Source organism: Doryrhamphus excisus, linkage group LG3 (genome assembly GCF_037039965.1).
Source record: "Doryrhamphus excisus strain RoL-2023G ecotype Guam linkage group LG3, RoL_Dexc_Guam_v1.1, whole genome shotgun sequence".
Classification (NCBI taxonomy): Eukaryota; Metazoa; Chordata; class Actinopteri; order Syngnathiformes; family Syngnathidae; genus Doryrhamphus; species Doryrhamphus excisus.
Window position 1 is genome coordinate 21,586,943 of NC_136359.1, and position 20,302 is coordinate 21,607,244.

At 39.0% G+C, this 20,302-nt stretch overlaps 1 protein-coding gene across 14 annotated transcripts in view; it reads left to right on the top strand.

The window, feature by feature from the left end:
* fbrsl1 (fibrosin-like 1) overlaps positions 1–20,302 on the top strand; it is a 331,034-nt gene that overhangs the window by 169,767 nt on the left and 140,965 nt on the right. For all 14 annotated transcript variants that reach the window (XM_058069507.2, XM_078789180.1, XM_078789182.1 and 11 more), the window contains one exon: positions 19,963–19,992. In XM_058069507.2, the coding sequence (XP_057925490.2) occupies positions 19,963–19,992 (30 nt within the window). The remainder of the gene's footprint in view (positions 1–19,962; positions 19,993–20,302) is intronic.

The following is a 20,302-nucleotide window of genomic DNA, read 5'->3' on the forward strand; positions in this document are numbered from 1 at the left end:
ATTGATTGAGCCCTACATTGCTCTCCTCTACTGCTGTCATGTTGACCCACAGTACATGCTGTTTTGTTTCCCTGCCAGCAGAAAAAAAAAAAAAAAAACAGGAAGAAGCTTGCATAGTTAAATATGCAACAGCTCTCGACTGTGCAAGGTGCATTATTTATGAACATTTTAAGGCGATTTTATTCATCCCTTCCTCATATTTCTCCTGACCATAATTGGCTCTGTTTTAGGCATCTCCCTGGGTACGCTCAGATTGCTACCATTAAACTCAGGAATCCATCTGATGGAGTTATCAAAAGAAACTTTTGGCACATTTGATAGCATTTGAAACATCCTTTTGTAATCAAGCTCTCCGGGGAGAAACAGTGGCAGACTTATCATGCAAATAGCTGGTTTTCTGATATCGCATACTGTCAAAAATATCCACATTTATCTCTGTGTTGTCAAAAACCCCACAGAGGACCTCCTGATATGGACGTTGCTGTTTGGCTTAATGGGAGACAAAGGGGAAATGTGTTTGCCACATGACATTAGACCAGGAAAGTGCGTGTTTGGTAAACTGGCTCAGATGTGTGTGGAAGCCAATCACAAATACTGGAGGGATTCGGGTGGAAATCATATTAATTCTGTGAATAAATTTAGGATTCAATTTAAGTTTCCATGGCATCTATTTTTGTACAATTTTCCAGTTGATATGTCAACTGGGATCTTTCGCTCTGACACATTTTATGATTGATAGGCATGTAGTGTTTCCCACAGGGCTGCAATCGATCTGTGGCATTGTGTTGCAGGAAAAGGGGGTGTTTGATGATGACATACTGACTCAATCCATTCCATAGTCAGTATGTGGAATCAAACTATGGAATGGATTGAGTAAGGACCTCAAACAATGCACAACGATGAGCCAATTCAAGAAACAATACAAGCAGTTGATGTTTGCTAAATACCAGGATGAAGAGTCTTGAATCAATCATGATGTGCCAAATGTGGCCCGCAGGACACTAGTTTGAGGCCCCCGCCTTGATATGAAAGTTTAATGTTTGATATGGATGCTGTATGGTATCATGTACCCAGAAAAAATTATTACGTTTGATTAATGTTCATGTTAAAGGTTAAATAACTGTTAATAGTTAACCTCCCTATCCGTGTGGAAGTGGTAAGTTTTTGGCTATTTAAGTTTAAAGGAAATAAGTTTAAAGGCTACCGTTTAGGTCGCTAGCGCTCTAGTTTGCGAGTTAGCATGTGTCTCAAGACCCTGCAGTTGCGCAATATGTTGTAAATAAAAAGAGTATAAATGTGACTATAGTCGTGTTTTGTCATGTCTACAGGGCTCTAATAATGCTTTGTTCATTTTAATCTGAAAAAAATAATTTGTCTACCCACCAACTATATGTGGTTTCTTAAGTTTTTATTATTTGCAGTTTTATTATTATTATTTATTCATTACTGATTGATTGATTTTCTTTATTCTTGATTTGTTTATTTATTTTTCATCTTATTTTGTGCAGAAAAATAAAAACAGAACAGTGGAATGTTTTATCAGAGCTTTTCTTGTAGAAAATCGAAACCAAAGCAAAGTTTATTAATTTTTCTGTTTTTAATAAATGCGTTTTTTGTTTTTTTTGGGAAAACCTGATGCGGCCCAGTACATTCTTACGACTTCAAGGGGGCAAAAGCTAAGCATTTGACTCTGTGCTCATAATAGCCCTAAAGTACCACACTATTAAAATGTTCCTTACAGGCATCGATCTACTTTCATTTGGTTTATTATTCATCTTGTCCAATTATCATTCAGAAGGGAGCGTGTTTCTCACGAGGTACTGAAAGAGTAAAAGATTAAAAGGCAATGAGAAAACATCTGTGTCTCTGCTTTGCCACAAATCTGCATCTCATTCTTACCGCTGGCATCCAAATAGACGGTACCTACAATGCAGAGGGAGAAAAAAAAAAAAAAAAAAACGTCAAACATCAAGGCCTAGTGACTAGTGGGAGCAGTTGCCATGGAAACACATGCCTCACATGGGTTTATGGGCTGCATCCTATCTCACGCTATCAGGAATTACCATAAATCTTCTGGCAAGGGAGGGTGGTGGTTAAGGTGCACCTCGGCAGTGAATGACAATGTGTTGGTCTTCACATTTCTGCAGAGATGCAGAAATTGCCTTAAGATTTAGCTTGCGACAATACAAAACGACAACGTGTCGCTAAATTGTTTTTCTTTTATGTGCGCCGACGGCGAATGAAAAGCAGGAAAAAAAAAAAAGAGGCTGTCTTCCTCTGTTGTATATTTATGTCACCATAAATATGAATGATTGTAAACCCAAACTTAGTAGGGAACATAATACACGAAAATGTGCTACATTTATGCCTGATAATCCTTGATGGGCTGTCATCATACTTATTGCGTTTAGCCGTCATGCAGCTGTCTGCACATCAAAAGTCACCGGTGAGCATTATCTCCGAGCACAGTGGTGCATCTCGGCAATTTTCCACAAATGGCATCTTCTCCCAAGCTCCCACCCTCTTGACCTCCGGCACGGTGCGACGTCGCTGAGAGCATTATCAGATGTGTTTGAGCAGCACCCGCCCGCACGACCCCTGTGGGCGGTGCAGCTATCGAATGACCTTTTCTGCATGGCTCCCTGATATTAGCGCAGTCTCCCTGCCTTATTACCATGGGAACATTTCACAGAGTATTAGGCTTAATAAATGACTTTTCTTTTGCCTTCATTACTCTTTTCTTTTCACCATCCTTCTCCCCCTTTTTTTTTCTTTTGCCCTGCTCCCTACATTCTCCTTGCTCCTGAGCTGATAACCCAACCTCCCCAGCGGCCCGGCCTCCATAATCGCATCAGTTCACAGCCCTCTTATTCCAGCAGAATTGCTTAATTGGTATGTGTTCTACATAACTGTTGGAGTATTAGACTCACAAATGAAGGTTAGAACCTCAGTGCTTGTAATCGACTGAGAGAAATTGATTTGTGCTCAGCTGCCCTTCTGGGACGAGACTTTATGGTTCTCTGAAGAAATGAAGCTTTTATAATTGTGTGTTCGCTTCCCCACCCAGCCAGCCTGCCTGCCAGCCAGCCAGCCAGCCAAACCCCCCACCCGCCCCTTCTCTCTTTTTCTCATTTCCTCCAACTGCTTTGTTGACATTCATCAAAAGGCAAGACACTAGCAACTTGAAGGTTATATGTCTAGTCTTTCATGCTACAGTGCGCCTCGTGTAATGCGGGGCTATTGAGGCTCTCGTCAATAGAAATATGATTGCTCAATCGTCAGATGGATAAGCATAAAATGTCTTGTGATTGAGCTCTTTGGATTTGGACAGTGTTCCTGTTGAAGACCTCCGTCAATCAGTACCTCCTGGACTTTGCTTCGCATTTCCTTAAAAAAAAAAATTCTATAAAAGCTGCAGGTTGCAGCGTTTTTTCAAGTGTAAGTTGCACTAAAATTGTCAGAGAACGTGAAATCAAGTCATCAAGTCCCGGTCCACTGTATTATTATTAGTACCGCTTTTATCAACATAACATGTAGGATTCAAAGTGGCCATTTGTATGAAAATTGCTTTATATATGTTGGCATATTTTTCCTCATTATTAGCACTATTATCTAGTTAAAAAGGACACAATGAATCTTGAACACATCACATTACTTACTAAGATTGACTCTTCCAAATTAAATTCATAACATTTTTCAACAATATTTCAAGTTTAAATATTTCTTTCCAGTAGTCCCATGACATAGACATGACATCATAAGGTGACATAAAAAAATATAATAAGTAAAAAAAAAAAGTAGTAAATAATATAAAGTAAAATCTCTTTCCTGAGCTGCACAGCGGTCGAGTGGTTAACGTGCAGACCTCACAGCTAGTTCAATCCCGCCCTCAAGTTTGCATGTTCTCCCGTGCATGCATGGGTTTTCTCCGGGTACTCCGGTTTGCCTCCCACATTCCAAAAACATGCTAGGTTAATTAGCGACTCCAAATTGTCCATAGGTATGAATGTGAGTGTGAATGGTTGTTTGTCTATATGTGCCCTGTGATTGGCTGGCGACCAGTCCAGGGTGTACCCCGCCTCTCGCCTGAAGACAGCTGGGATAGGCTCCAGCATACCCCGTGACCACCGTGAGGATAAGCGGTAGTGAGTTTTTGAGAGGTAGGGTTCCGTATTAATGCATGGAATATTTTTTATTATTATTATTAGAGCCCCGTAGACATAAAATAACATCCCTATAGTCACCTTTACATTGTTATTCTTTGTTTACTAGTTTAATAACTAGTTTAATAACTAATAACTAGTTTGCTTCAAGCTAGTATACACAACCTGAGAATGGATTTCAAATGGAGTGGCGAAGAAGGACAAAGTGAAAAGGTATACGAAAATGGAGCTTTTTTTTTTTCCATTCTGTCATGTCGGACATATATGTCCAATAGTCTACCAAGTCACGTCTTTGACTATGTAGCCAGTGTGGATTTGGTTCCCATTGTAAAGTATCAGTAGTTGTCTGTTTGAATGTCCAGGCTACCAGTTCAGGGTTTAATACAACTTTCAAGTCATAAGGGACTAGGTTCAAGCTCCCCATGGCCCCGAACAGGATAAGCTGTATCTGTAAAGTGGGTGAAAGTGGATGAAAGGATGTGTTTTCCAGGTGGGTAAACTTCGGTGTGCTCAGTGCAAGAAGACCGCTCAACGTAAAATCCCATTTCACGCTTGCGCTAATGTCAGGCGGCGAGAAAAGAGGAGTGAGACCTGACGGGTGTTTACAAATCAAAACACCCTCAATCACAAGGCAACCTAGTGCCAGAATTTTTATTATGAAATTTGATTGTTGGGTAGTACAGACAAACAAGCATTCGCACTTACATTCACCCCACGTATCCCAAGTTGGAGTCTCCAATTTCAGGCATGTGGGAGGAAGCCGGAGTACACGGAGAGAACATGCAAGCTCCACACAGAGACGTCCCAGGGGAGATTCGAACCTTTGCTCTGACTGTGAGGCCCACATGTTAACCTGATGTTATGATGTTCTTCTGAAATGTGACGTTACTTTTACGGCAGATGTTATGGTACACACAATTTTTGTCTCGTCAGACCAAAGACAAATATTTTCCCAGAGGTTTTGGGAATCATCTGGCAAAATATAATTGAGCATTAATATATATATTTTTTTCAGCCATGTTGTTTGTCTTTTAGCTCTACAGTGCTGGTCATTTTTGTCCAGTATCTTTGTTAGGGTGAAGTCATGAAAAAAGAACACCGTCAGTGACTGATGCACGGTCGTGCACCGTGTTAGTTATGAAGCAAGTTTAAGATTGCAAGGTCCATACTGCATCGTATTGAGAGGGGTGTAATATTTTAGCACGTTTATGTCATCCATACATGCAGAATGCTTGATGCCGCTCTTGTGCTACTGTGCAAGTGTACCTAATGTCAATGCAGGTTACCGTTGCCACTGTATGCGTACTGCTAACTGAAAATTAACAAAATTATGATATAATAGGTAGTATGCCTGATTATTCATATTATTGTTTATTGTCCAGATCATCTCGAATGAACACTGACTGAGGCTGAAGTGAGGTCTGCAGTTGTTGGGGTGTTTTTAGGGGGTCTTTTGTGACATCTTGGATCAGTCGTTGCTGTGCTCTTGGGGTGGTTTTGGTTGGCCGGCCATTCCTGGGATGGTTCACGACTGTTACAAGCCGCAGAAAACGGTTCTCACTGTGCTTCGCTGGAGTCACAAAGCTTTAGAAATACCCTTTTGTATCGGTATCCCTTGCTGTACTCAGAGTGGGAGGGGCATAAACTGAAAGTGGGTGTGTTTTAACCATAAATACGGTGGCGCTTGCATCGCCACATTATTTGAAGACAATGCAATTGTTTTATTGTATTATTGTATTATTCAGCTATATGTGAACTGAGTATATGTATGTTATCTGTAAGAGCTTATTATTTAATAACTTTATTTTATGTCAAATGCACCTCTAAGGAAATCCTATTAAAATGACGTAGCGCAGCTCCTCTGTTGCTGCTGCATGAAGTTTGCAGTGTCAGTCTAGGAAGGGGCGGTCGTTGTGTGTGACTGGCCAATCACAGAGCATGAAGAGTGACTACAATTACGGATTACGGAGTATAAACAGTATGCCCATCCTCACTTAAATAAAGAGTTAAATATTGTAATTGACATTTTTTTTTTACATTTATTTATTTTTTTGATCTCCAACATTTAAATACAAGGATGAAGAGTCTTGAACCAGTCATGATGTTCTATATACGTATATCACTATATTGACACTTACTATGGTACCCATTGCGTCATTGTATGGTCATATATTATTAAAAATAAAAAAATTAAAAAAATAACCTCAAATTGTATTATGGAAAGCAGGAAGTGAACAAATGTAACAGTTACTGATGGAGGGGTAGGATTTAATAAGCTTTGCTTCTTCCTACTCCTTTTGGACATGTGGAACTGTGAACTGATTATGTGATGCATTCAATTGTAATCTGATGCATGTTCAAATGAAATAAAACCATTACCATTACCATTTAAATGTGTCAAACAACAAATCAACAAAGGGGGCAAACACTTTTTCACACCACTGTCGATTTGTAACAGCGGTTCAGCTCAACCAGATAATCAACCTGGCGATTTAACTGTGCATCCTCAGCATTAGTATTCGAGAGCTGAATCCCACTTATATCCAGGCAAGGATTATCCAAGCTCTTAACATCTTAGCTAAGCTGGTTAACACCTGTTTTTATTGACATCTGAACACCATCCTCGGGGCTTCATCTTCTTTGGTGTGAAGATCCTCTTTTACGCTCTCCAGTAGGCTCATTTGTCAACACAAATGATTGGGTTTCCCACCACATATTTTGTTAACAGGTCAGCACTCTCATTGTGAGAATTGAGCTTGAGTCAATATATTTACATTGTCTTAATTATAAACATTGAACACTTTTTTTCATCATGGAGCTTTATAAAATGTGATATAGATGCTTAAATGTAGAAACTGATGAATTGTGATAATCTTGTTGAGTATAAAACATACAAACTCCAACATTATCATTCCCATGAAAACTCTGAAATGCACTTTTGTAAAACTGTGTCTCGTCGTTTCATGAAAGGTGAACCACTCAAACCACACATCATGCTTGTCATTATTGTTATTGTTAGTGAAGAAAATAATCCAAGATGCATAATCAAGCAGCAACTGAATGCGTATTTGTGATTGACATCTCAATTTGTTGATGTCCATGCAAGCTCCAAACTTTAGATGGTTATTGACTACAATCAATACGTCATCCTGGTACTAAAATGTTTGGTTAGATGTTCAATCATGTTTTCATTCAAGATACCGTTTACTAAGCCAGGGGTCTCAAACTCAATTTACTTGGGGGCCACTGGAGCTCAGGTCTGGGTGAGACATCAGGTTTTCCAAAAAAAAAAAAAAAATGCATTTATTAAAAACAAAAAAATGTCAAAAACTTTGCTTTGGTTCCAATTTTCTACAAGAAAAGCTCTGATAAAACATTCCACTGTTGTCAAATATCTTACTTTTTATTTTTCTACACAAAATAAGATGAAAAATAAATAAACAAATCAAGAATAAAGAAAATCAATCAGTAATAAATAAATATAATAATAATAATAAAACGGCAAATAATAAAAACTTATTTGTCCACCCACATATAGTTGGTGGGTAGACAAATTATTTTTTTTCAGATTAAAATGAACAAAGCATTATTAGAGCCCTGTAGACATGACAAAACACGACTATAGTCACATTTATTTATTTACTTTTTTTATTTACAACATATTGCGCAACTGCAGGGTCTTGAGACACATGCTAACTCGCAAACTAGAGAGCTAGCGACCTAAACGGTAGCCTTCAAGTTATTTCCTTTAAACTTAAATAGCCAAAAACTTACCACTTCCACACGGATAGGGAGGATAACTCTTAACAGTTATTTAACCTTTAACATGAACATTAATCAAACGTATTTTTTTTTTTATCTGGGTACATGATACCATACAGCATCCATATCAAACTTGCGCGGGCCGCACTAACAATAAACTTTCATATCAAGGCGGGGGCCTCAAACTAGTGTCCTGCGGGCCACGTGTTTGAGACCCCTGATTTAAGCCTTGTTGCATACTCCGCCGAACTGCTAGACTGAACCCAACCTCAGCACAATGACCTTTCTTGGTCATAATGTTCTTGCGGTCAACCCAATGGAGATAAACATGATGGGGGAGGTGATTTAATTAAGCTGCACTCATACGATTCTTTACAGCGACAACACGTTGATTGCATGGGAATTGTCTGCATTGTGTAGATGCCGTCGGGCAGCAGCAGGAGTTTGCATGTTCTCTCCGTGCATGCGTGGGTTTTCTCTGGGTATTCCAGCTTCCTCCCACATCCCAAAAACATTTGGAGATTTGAAATTCTCCATGAGTGTGAATGTGACTATGAAGCGTTATTTGTCTATGCAGTATGTGCACTATGATTGATTGCTGACCAATCCAGGGTGTACTCCACCTTCCACCTCCCTTGACCCAAGTCAGCTGGGATAGGCTTTAGCTGCATGGGTTTGTCTTTAAAAGTGCAATTTAAAGAATACAGTACTTTTTTTTTTAAATCATATGAGGTACTGATCCTCTTAAGCATTGCTGTCATTAGAACAGAGTCCTACCAATGATTCCATTAACCTAAATTCCACAACATGGCCATATTAACCCCCTGGATTTCATCAAGCTCTTGATCCCTCAATTTTGAGATACACAGGAATGAATGGTTATTCTCGTTTTTGTGGCTGCCAGCTATGTTTTCCACTCCAGACAGGAAATTGGCATTTATAGCATACCGATTGTATGCTGATATTTTTTTTTTACTAGTGTGTATTTACATCACAAACTGATTCCAACATTGCATTATTGATGGAGATAATTGGGTATTTCGAATGTATTTTTGGCAAAATTCCAACCTGATTAATTTTACCTATCCACGACCGAGCGTACTCACTGAGGATTACAGCTTTCTAATGAATGAGAGAAACAAGAGTCTGCCTTCATTAGGACAAAAGGCGGGTGAGCAGGAGACCGTCTGACAAGTCTGTAACGCCTCATTGTCCCTGATCTCAAGTTTCATAAATTTCCATGGCTCTCATTAAAAGAAGAGTTGCCGCTGTCACCAGATGCTAACTCGTTATCTCCTGAACACTGTAAAATGCGGTAATTAACATCCAGCAATTGCAAATGATCCAACATTCCCCCTCTTCAGCCGCTAATTGCCACACTTTTGCGCTTGTTCATAGGTTGGCCTTTTGCATGCACGTAACCTGCGGTTTTCATTGTCAAATAAATATTTCATATTCATCCACACATAATGCCCATTTTTGGTTATAAGGTTGAAATTGATTTGAGCATAAATATTGACGAACTTTACCCCTCATTTGAATGGGACACTGGTTTAATTAGCTACGTTTACATGGACCCAAATATTCCAATTCCATTTGGGTTATTTGCTTAAACGGGAAGAATGTAACCTCATTCCGAAAGAAAAGTGCCAATCTGAATGAATATATAATGGGATTCACAGGGGTGGAATATTCCTTTCCCCAATCCGATTGAGGTATCTTGTACCCGCTCAATCGGAAAGTTGTCAGACTGCGTTCTTCTTCGTGGTGTTTTTCTTCTTCTGTTGTTTATTGGCGGTTGGCAAGCAGCTTTGGTGTGCATTAGCGCCATCTGTGGAACAGAATCTAAACCCTTCTATACGTCATTCACAAGTCCACTTTTATTCAAAAAGAAAATACATATCTATATAAAACATGTGTCGAGCTTAATTATAAAATATCAGCAAGATTGAACTTTATCTTTTCCTGTTCCCGGGTGCGTTCTTTCAGCGAATGCTGAGATATGACGGAATCGGCACTGGACTTGTTTTTGATTCAAACTCAATTTCGAGACTGGACGAAGGAAAAACTGGCAATGTGTTTACGCTTTACTGGGCATGCCCCATTGACTATTCTGGTTGGTTATAGCGCCGCATGTAGACACGCCATTGGAATGTTCCTTTCCATGTATACCATTGCTTTCGGAAACGTCATTCGGAAAGATTCCATTCGGAAAGAGAAAAACTCCTCAGGTAAACGTGGCTTATGATGTAGAAATTCTTATGTCATTGCTTTGGTAACCGGACAAAATGTATTTAATGTTTGTGTTAGCAGCCTGTTACTGTTACCATGGAAACCTTAACTGGAAGTCATTGTCCTCCAACTCAGTTGACTATGTAGTTATTTGCTAAATAACACAGTTACATCACAAGTCTCTGGTTTTCTTATTGATCCGCATCGTGACACATTTATCCCTTTCAATTGTAATTTAGAGTATATGTATTAATATGCATAGTTCATCATTTTCTGCATGTAAAACTGTCAACATTTTTGGTATCCCGGGAATGGATTAATTGCATTGTTTTGTATGGGGAAAACTGATTCGGTTTGAGTACATTTTGGTTTGAGTTGGGCCATATGGAACATATTAATAACCGAGGTTCCACTGATGTGGCCTACTCTTGAATCAAGGCACAAAACTAGATAAACATCTTTGAGTCGTCTTCTCTATCTGCATTTTATTCTCGAGGGAATAGAGCAAACACCAGGCTAAGGTTTCCAATAGTCCAACTTGGCCCCATGAGGATTATGAAAGCCATATTTTTACTAAGTGTTGTCAGTTGTCCTGGTTTCATGTTTCGGGTCAGAGGATATTATGTCGGTATCTGGGGATTTGGATGTATATCTTTGTAATTTGCTCAGATGCATGTGAAGAATAATCTATTGTCACTTCCGTTTTTACTCAGCACTCACATCGGATAAACACTCTTATTGTGCACCATTACAATGTGTCACTTGTTTGACATGGGTTAGCTATTATCAAAGGGGAGACCATGGGAAAACAAATATTAGAGCAGGCCTGTTTGCATGGTGGAGTTATGCTGGGATACATTAACCAGACTGAGGTTGCTAATAATGTCTTTCTTTGCATTTTGTCTGGAATGACACTTAATAGACTGCAGTCCTCCGCCAGGGGAGAATGTGAACAAGAGTTTGAAAACAAATCAAGAGTGCGTCACACTTATTTGTTAGGCAGTTTCTCTTTTGTGAAGGATCATGGTACAGATGAATAGCTTAACATTTTTAATTCTAGGTTGGCACGAATGGTAAATACATTCCTGTAACAAAAGTGGGGGGGAAAATAATGTTGTGTTTGTGCATTTGTCAGTTTTTTGGGGGGTTGCATTATGTTTCAAGTTGCATTTTATCTCGGGTCTTTGCTAGCTTGACGTTGAAGTCCTCCTCTGAGTTTTGGATCAACATTTTCAATAAAAGTGATTGTTGTATTTATTAGATTAGATTCAGCTCCATACTGAGGCTGGATTGACAGGGGGAAAAAAATCATGGACTCCAAATTGTCCATAGGTATGAATGTGAGTGTGAATGGTTGTTTGTCTATGTGTGCGCTGTGATTGGCTGGCGACCAATCCAGGGTGTACCTCGCCTCTCGCTCGAAGTCAACTGCGATATATGCTCCAGCAAACCCCTGCAACCCCAATGAGGATAAGCGGCATAGTGGATGGATGGATAGTGTTGATGTGTTCAAATGTTATTATTATTTTTTTTTTATTCAGTGTCATTTCTCATGTTACCATTGGCCAATCAATTTCCTGGTATATATTCTACAATGTAAGCTACTGCTACTTTTGGGGTTTCCATGTTGGATTCATACAGTTCTACATACAGTACTTCAGAGATCAGAAGAAAAAATGGCGTAGCATCAAATGTTAGCATTATTCTACAGATGCATGACAATGAGAATGAAATTGGAGAACATTTGAAAGTGAAATAGCAATCATATTCTTTATCCGGTTTTAAAAGGCTTGTGATCTATTTATAATTAAAAAGCCTTAAACTTGAGCCAAGAACAGGAACTAAGGCTATTTTTTATTAGTTTCTGATTCTCAGGCCTAAACCGTAGTAATAATAATAATATGTCGAGACGACGCAAATGCATGTATTTAAACTGAGTGTTAAATTGATTACTTGATTCATTTCCATGCTCATATTGCTTTAGATTTTTAGCAGTATCATTAACAAGACTATCTGCAGTCTTCACACTGAAACTTGATTGGACATAGATACGGAAGAAGTGATCCCCGACTGTGACAAATTTTATAGATATGCTGGCACACAATTTAAAAGGTCCTTTTATGAGCTCCATGAAAAACGGTCAATTTATTCTCCACTGAGGTTGCAGAGTAGATGGAAGGGCATAAATGAGGGAAAGCGTCATCTGTTTTTTATTAGATTGTTAAAGATAGATCTAATTTTAATTTGGGCTAATGCGAGGAACACTATCAGCCATTGACCAAGGGTGTCTTATGACTTACTTGACATGCTTTGCTCAATAGTCTTGTGCTTTTGGTCGGCTGATTCAGTTCAGACACCAGCCCAAATGTAGAGAAAGGGTAACCATTTTTTTTATATGGTATAATTGTAAATTGTATGAATTAACATTATCATCTGGAAAGCAAAGCAAGTAATATTCAGTATATTTAGTCACAATTATTAATACAGTTTTATAAATCTACCCTATTTTTGTGAGTGCATGCGTGTATAAAATACAGACCTCTAACCAGGTGACATGTGCCTTGCCAACAGCCTGTTTTCTGCCATTTCCTCTGCAAGGATATGACAAAATGAGTGGAGCTGTGTGCCGGCTCCTAGCCACCTAATGTAGCAAGGAGGAAGCAGCATGATTGAACTCGCACAGGATTGATGACCATAGTCCATCTTAGCCACACATTGGCATCGGCCCTTGATCTTAGGGCAAACGGCACATCCATGATTTTGAAATAAACATCTTCATATGTAAGATATAAATCTACTGTGTTGGGAAAAAAATAATATTCTGCTGAGCAATTATGGTAATTATAAAAAAAATGTGAACAATGTATAATTGTTATGTAGGTTTACTTTAAAGACGAAAACAAGATTATCTACACAGATGGTTTGGGTTTTGTTTGAAGGTAGAGAAACATTAGTGTTGTCCCATAAATACATTTGGAGCACCATAATTGGTTTGGCGCTACTTGTTTGCCCTGTAATCTGTAATTACAGATTAATTAATTAATCTGTAATTTGTAATCTGATGCATGTTCAAATGAAATAAAACCATTACCATTTTCTACCGCTTATCCTAACGAGGGTCGTGGCCGTGCTGGAGCCTATCCCAGCTGTATTTGAGCTGTATTCTGGTGGCCAGCCAATCACAGGGCACATATAGACAAACAACCATTCACACTCACATTCATACCTATGGACAATTTGGAGTCACCAGAGTTATAGGTTTCTTTGAAAGAGGGTTGAGCATCGGCGGGTTGTTGACCATCTCTGTTGTTCTTCATCTTCTCCACGTATTATTCTTTGCACTTCATCCCCCTCTCTTCGGACGTGTGTGTTTATTCAATGCCACATCCCCAACATACCGCTCATTCATTCATCTGCCATGTTTAAACTGCAGCCTGCAGATGAAACCGACACAAGGCTTCATACACATGCATGGTCACCCTTGTGCTCTGTTTGCTAGTTTCCAGACTGCTGATGGGCACACAGCCCTTGTGAGCTTCCTTTTAGGCTACGGTTTAGCCTTCAGGCTCTTTGCCTTCCTCCTCCCGTGTCCTTATTTTGCTTAAATTAATTGAGGTCTCTCTTTTTGTTGAGAAAGCTAACAGGAAGGTTATGTGTTAGCAGAGGGAAGTGTTATTGAAAGAGTAAGAGATTTTACTGGCCGAAGCCAAAGAGGCATAGTTTCCAGTCTGGACAGACAAAGAAGCCCGGCTGATGTATATTACATAATTGTAGTTCTAACATTTCTGATGAAACCATCATACTTATATAGCTTACTCAGCAGTATTTAGTAGTGTTCATAGTGAGTTATAGAGATCCTCATCTTTGCTACTGGAGGTAGCAGATGTTGAGGTTATCATTGGGATCATTGGGAGTGACCAGGATGGATAGGATCAGAAACGACTACATCAGAGGGACATTACATGATAGAGGCTTTAGAGATAACGTCAGAGAGGCCAGACTGAGATGGTTGGGACATGTCCAGAGGAGAGATAGTGAATATATTGGTAGAAGGATTCTGTGTTTAGAGCTGCCAGGTAGGAGTCGTAGAGGAAGACCAAAGAGGAGGTTTATGGATGTAGTGAAGGAGGACATGAGGGTAGTTGGTGTGAGAATACAGGGTTGGATGGAGGACATTGATTTGCTGTGGCGACCCCTGAAGGGAAAAGTCGAAAGAGAAAGAAGAAGTATAGTGAGTTATATGTGTCTTCATGATGTAGAATTGTAACTAGAGAAGGAGACACATGGATAACAAACAGACAAACAGAAGACAAATGACACAGAAATGGTAACGGTTTTATTTCATTTGAACATGCATCAGATTACAATTGAATGCATCACATAATCAGTTCACAGTTCCACATGTCCAAAAGGAGTAGGAAGAAGCAAAGCTTATTAAATCCTACCCCTCCATCTGGTACTTTTACAATCAGTAACTGTTACATTTGTTCACTTCCTGCTTTCCATAATACAGTTTAAGGTTTTTTTGTTTTGTTTTTTTTTTAATTTTTAAATTTTGTATTTTTTTGTCCCGTACCGAAGTACGAGGTGATATGGGTACCATAGTAAGTGTCAATATAGTGATATATATAGCACATCATGACTGGTTCAAGACTCTTCATCCTTGTATTTAGCAAACATCAACTGCTTGTATTGTTTCTTGAATTCGCTCATCGTTGTGCATTGTTTGAGTTCCTTACTCCTGAAAAGTAGCAGTCCTCTTCAAAATGATACAAGACAACAAAATGTGGATTATGTATACAGATGAAATGGTGTAGATTGTGTGTATGAAATAATCCTAAAAATGATTTTACTCCTAAATCATGTGTGCATACCTAAATGAGAAGGGTGAATCTATTCCCTGTACAGGGGCCGAATAAATCGAACCACCAAACTATCTGGCTTGAAGGTGTAGGTGGTGTTGTTTCTATGGAAACAACAAAAGAGCTTCATATTTTTGCCGCTGTTAAATTCATCCCAAATGTTAAAAGGTGGTCAGAGCAAGTATAATTTACATTCTTAGACTCTAACCACAGCCTGAACCCTTTCAATTATGAACCATTACAACATCTTCCCTTGCAATATTCATGCCCGGGCAGATTCCTCCTTCAGACGTTTTAGGTTGCTGTAAGTTGAGATAAACACTTGCTGAGTTGTTACAGCTAGTCACCTACCTCGATTCATCAATGTCACTGCCTTAGCACTCAATAATTCAAAGTGTGGCGGTAATGAGCTCCCCGCAGGCCCTGTCCCAGAGGAGCCTTCCCCCTGTTTCTGCACTGTAATGTAGTTATATCTTGTGTCAGCTTTCAAATCAATTACATTTCTATCTGATGGATATGTAACTGTGCCTGATTAACTTTTTGGTATGTCAGCCAAGTGTGAGTTTCCTGAACTTAATATATTCTAATAGGAATCTTTAGCCCCTTTTCCACCAAATGGCCAACAACTTTTAGTTCTTGGTTCCTGGAAATAAAAAGTCCCCATGGCCTGGTTTGAGTTCCCTGGAACGTTTATGTAAATCAGGCTGCAGAAGCAACGTATACTGTATTGTCTGCAAGAATACCCAATAGACACTTTGTGCTTGATATGTTGATTGTGCAATACAAACGTGGGTTGATAAAAATGTATGCTTAGGGGAAAGCTAGTCGTACAGGGGCTGGTTACTTATTCTGTCTCAGATACATATTTTCATTTTATTTCAATTCTTCCTCAATTGATACAGGACAGGGGTGGGCAAACTTTTTGACTCGCGGGCCGCATTGATATGACAAAATTTATGGGGGGGCAGACTATATATTTTACACGTAACAGTCCACCTGGTATTATTGTATCTGTAAAATTGTCATGCAATCTGCTATTATTATTTATTATTTTATATTTATATTTAAATATTTTAAAAAGAATAAAATATTATAATAATTACAATAAAATTACAATAATAATTATTATATTATTATTATGTAAAATATGCAAATATAACAATAATATTATATATAATTAATATAATAATTAGCATTAATATAATTATTATAATAATCATAATAGTTCTAATAATTATAATAATCTAATAATAAGAATAATAATAATTATTATTATTATTATGTGCTTGTGTCCCTTTTTTCAGGAGCACTTTGTAAACAACAGACCATGTCAAAAAACGAAATTGATAAAACCATCAAAAGGTTGGCTCAGGCCATGATGCCAGGTTGTATGTTGAGTTTAAATGAAATACTTTGGAAAGATTGGGCGGGCCGTATTCAAACACTTGGCGGGCCGGATGTGGCCCCCGGGCCGTAGTTTGCCCACCCTTGATACAGGATCATTAACTCCCTGTCTTCCACCTGGTTCTCCAGAAAAAGTGGCACATGGTCACGCCGGGGTGGATCCAACCCCGATAACCAGAATATTACCAATAACTCGGTTGCACACGGCCATGTAAACACCAATAAACCCCAAATAAAAACCCAAATAAGCCCATATTCCGTTTTTTGAAAACATGAATATTACCCCTGGGTTACTCCTTTTCTAACCTGAATATTGGGTCATGTATACGCCTATCGGGATATCCCCATCGAAAGGAATATTGAGTTGTGTTCTGCTCATGTTCCATTCGAAATGAGTCTTTGAAAACAAAACCGTTCTCATTGGGATCAATCAATCAATCATCAATAGTATATTTCTGCACAAATGTGTGCTCCGTGTTGAGCTGGTAAATTCAAAATAATCCTCAGGTTAAAAAAAAAAAATACTCAGAACAAACGATAATCTTGCTGAGTCTTTGTCGCCATGTTGTCGAGTATAAGATGAGCGCTGGTATCCTTCAGTCTGTCTTGTTGTTTAGTTGGTCACAGAGTTAACCAACTATTCGGCTTATTGCCATAACCTTCACCAATACACGTGTGATGCATGACCTAGTTTATAACCTTGTATTAACTTTCCAAAACTAACAACACTGTGAGTGACGTCTCAGCATGAGGCGTTGTGATACTTCACCAGAAATATAGTACTCCACATTAGCTACTACAATAATAATATCGTCTTAAGCGTCTAAGTAGCTGTGTGCCAATGATGTGCATTGTTAGCTAGCTCATATTGACTTGTTTTTAAGCGTTGTAATGCACAAAAAAGGCAAAAAAAAATATGTGTTCATGTTTCACATAAGGGATTTTGAATGATGGGCCAAATTCCAAAATAAGTGCAGTTCACCTTTAAAGGATTAGCTCCTACGAAAGTGACAGTAATAACTTGGGAACATTGTGGTCTTATTATTGAGTTGGATTACTGCTTTGTAAAGTAAGGCAATTCAGTTTAGTTTTTTTTTTTGCTGGGTTGATTTCAACATTTTTTTTCCCCTGTGGGGTCGTACTCGATACCTTGTTATATGCATTTTGCTGATCTTGTGCTCAGATTTTGAGGTTAAACGCAGTACAATGTGCTTGTGCCAACTGAGGTTGTACTGCCTATTGGCATAATGCCTGGACGTGTTACAAAAAGCTCCTTCAGAATTTAGCCGGAAGCCGGGATGAGGGAACTTTTGGTTGTATGTCACCTTTTGTAGACTTGAATTTTATTTGCAAAGGGGTGGATATTGTGAAATATAGATGGAACAGTGAGACAGTGGGTGCTTGTGTGGACAAGACAACAACAATGGATGGAGGGATGGATGGGAAGACAGGTCTCATACATGGACATGTATGAGAAGGAGTAAAGCATCCATGCCTAACCAAAATCAGCTCTCAGAGTATATCTGAGATCGCCAATCTTGTCTTTCTCTCCTCACTTTATCACTTTTGTTCTTGTGCTATTCCCTTTTTCTTGGTGTTCTTGCCCTTTAAAGCTCTTCCATTCTCTTCAATTCTTTTTACAAGGGCCTTCGTCTCTCTCTCGCTCTCTTCTCCCCTCCACCTCTCTCTCTCTCTCTCTCTCTCACACTGTCTTTTGTGTTAACAGTCTTCCATTTCTGTGCAGTTGCTGAGCCACTGGGTGCACATCTACAATCTTGCCTTTCATTTCATGCTCCTGGAAATGGATGTTTTACTGCCTTCATTAAGGCAGGCAGCAGTCAGCTCTGTGTTTTCCCTCTGAAGTTTAGCTCCATGAACCTCGCCATTAGAGGACATTATGGCCCCAGATTTCAGGACACAGTGGTACACTGTATAATTTGATTAGTGTTATTAATCAAATGGAATACCGCTCCCCGTCTCCCTCCCTCCCACGTCACGTCTTCCTCCTCCTTTCGCTTCCAGATTTTAATCGCTCTTTTCCCTTCCCTCTTTCCTCCTCCATCCAAACACCTCTCAATCATCCACGCTGCAACCGCACATTGAAAGAGACAAAATACCTTGGCCTTTCCCTTTTAAAAACAATGATTTACCATTTGTTTTTTGCACCTTCCCCGTTTCCAGCCCCGCTTGTCTCGTCGCCACGCTCCTCCCTCTCCAAGCTGGGGACATAAATCAATTGAGATGAAAGTCCCATAATTGTGCTTGCTGGGAGGGATTTGAGCAAAATTGCGCTATGAATTTTTTAAAGGGTATTTTTACTAGCTCCTCAACGGGACTTGAGCGGCGAAGGAAGGTGAGGCCACAAGGATTTATGGGCCTAGATTCTTCATTACTGAAGTAATTTTCCTGCAAATGATAGTGCAGCACCTAGGCGGAGGGCGGGAGACCTGTCTGCAATGGAGAGTACAAACCTGCTTAATCGGCGGTAGCTCACACACACATCACCTACGTGGTGTGTGGGAGTGATGCTGCATTTCAAACCCCCCCACCCCCATCTTTTGATTACGATAATTAATTGTTTATTCAAGGGTCAGTGATGCAAGCCATGCAATTTTCTTCTTAGAATGTTTTGTTTTATTTATTTATTTATTTTTTTTTTCACTCACTCACACACACACACATTATGTCCATGTGCTTTGGTTTCCAAAAAAATAGTATTACTCAATTCATTATTATTGGACTTGTCATTGTCTTGCTTTTAAGAAGCTTCCAATGGTAATTCTGCAGTTCTTCATAGAATGTCCAGAAAAACCAGTGTATGGGAACTTGAAAAATATATATAAAAAAATAAAACTAGATGCCAAATTAATTCACTAAATAAAAAAAAAACTTACATCCTTACTTAATTGGTTCCAGACCAGACCGGGATAACTGAATTAAGTTAATTCCTAATGAATCAAAACATTTCATAGAGCATGGAAAACCTGTTTACAACCTTCTCAATATATATTTTAACATTACTGGACGCCTGTGAACATGAAATAGCACTTTGATAGTCAACTTTACACTCATATTACTCAATATAGTAGTAGACATATTAACAGAAATTGTTGCTGTAAATGTGTTCCAGTAGAAGGAGAGCTGAGTAGTGTGCGGACAGGAAATGATGTCGGAGGTTCAGAATTGAGTTTTAGTTTGGCATGAGTCATGGTCGGAGGAGCAGCTTTTGTTAGGGATTATTGTGCCTGTATTTTAATAATTCAGAACCTTTACTTTATTGTTTGATTTCATTTGAAGCCCCAAAACACAATTTTACTTTTTACTGTAATTTAATTGTGAATTGTTTTGCCATTAAGTAACAATGGGGAGCTGGAGAATGTATGTAAGAGTGCAAAATAATTGAATTTATATCTAAGATATTTGTATTTTGTATGCATTACTGTGATAATTTAGATGTTCTTCATCAAGCTGTCATTTCATAAGTCTCTTCACTTTTCCTTCAGTGCAAAATGGCTGATGTTCTGTCTCCATCTCTTTAGGTACCGCCAGCAGCAGTGACCCTCCTCAAGGTTAGTGCATCTACAGTGCCAGGTCTCATTTTGAATCTTGCCTTGCCCCCACTCAATTTTACAGCTCAGTAGTTTGAGACGCAGTGAAGGTAAATCTGCAGCAAGAGGGGAAAAAGATAGACAGCAAGGAGTTGGATGGAGGAAACTAAATTGGTGCAGCCTGTCACCAGTTAAAGTGGATCTCGTTGCTGGCACACTAAGAACCCAAGACAATTAGTCACTTTGCACTGTGCCAGATTTGGGACTCACTTGAGGGCCAGAAAATTATAGCAGACCCATCGGCTTGGCTAAGTGCTGCAGTTACAGTACC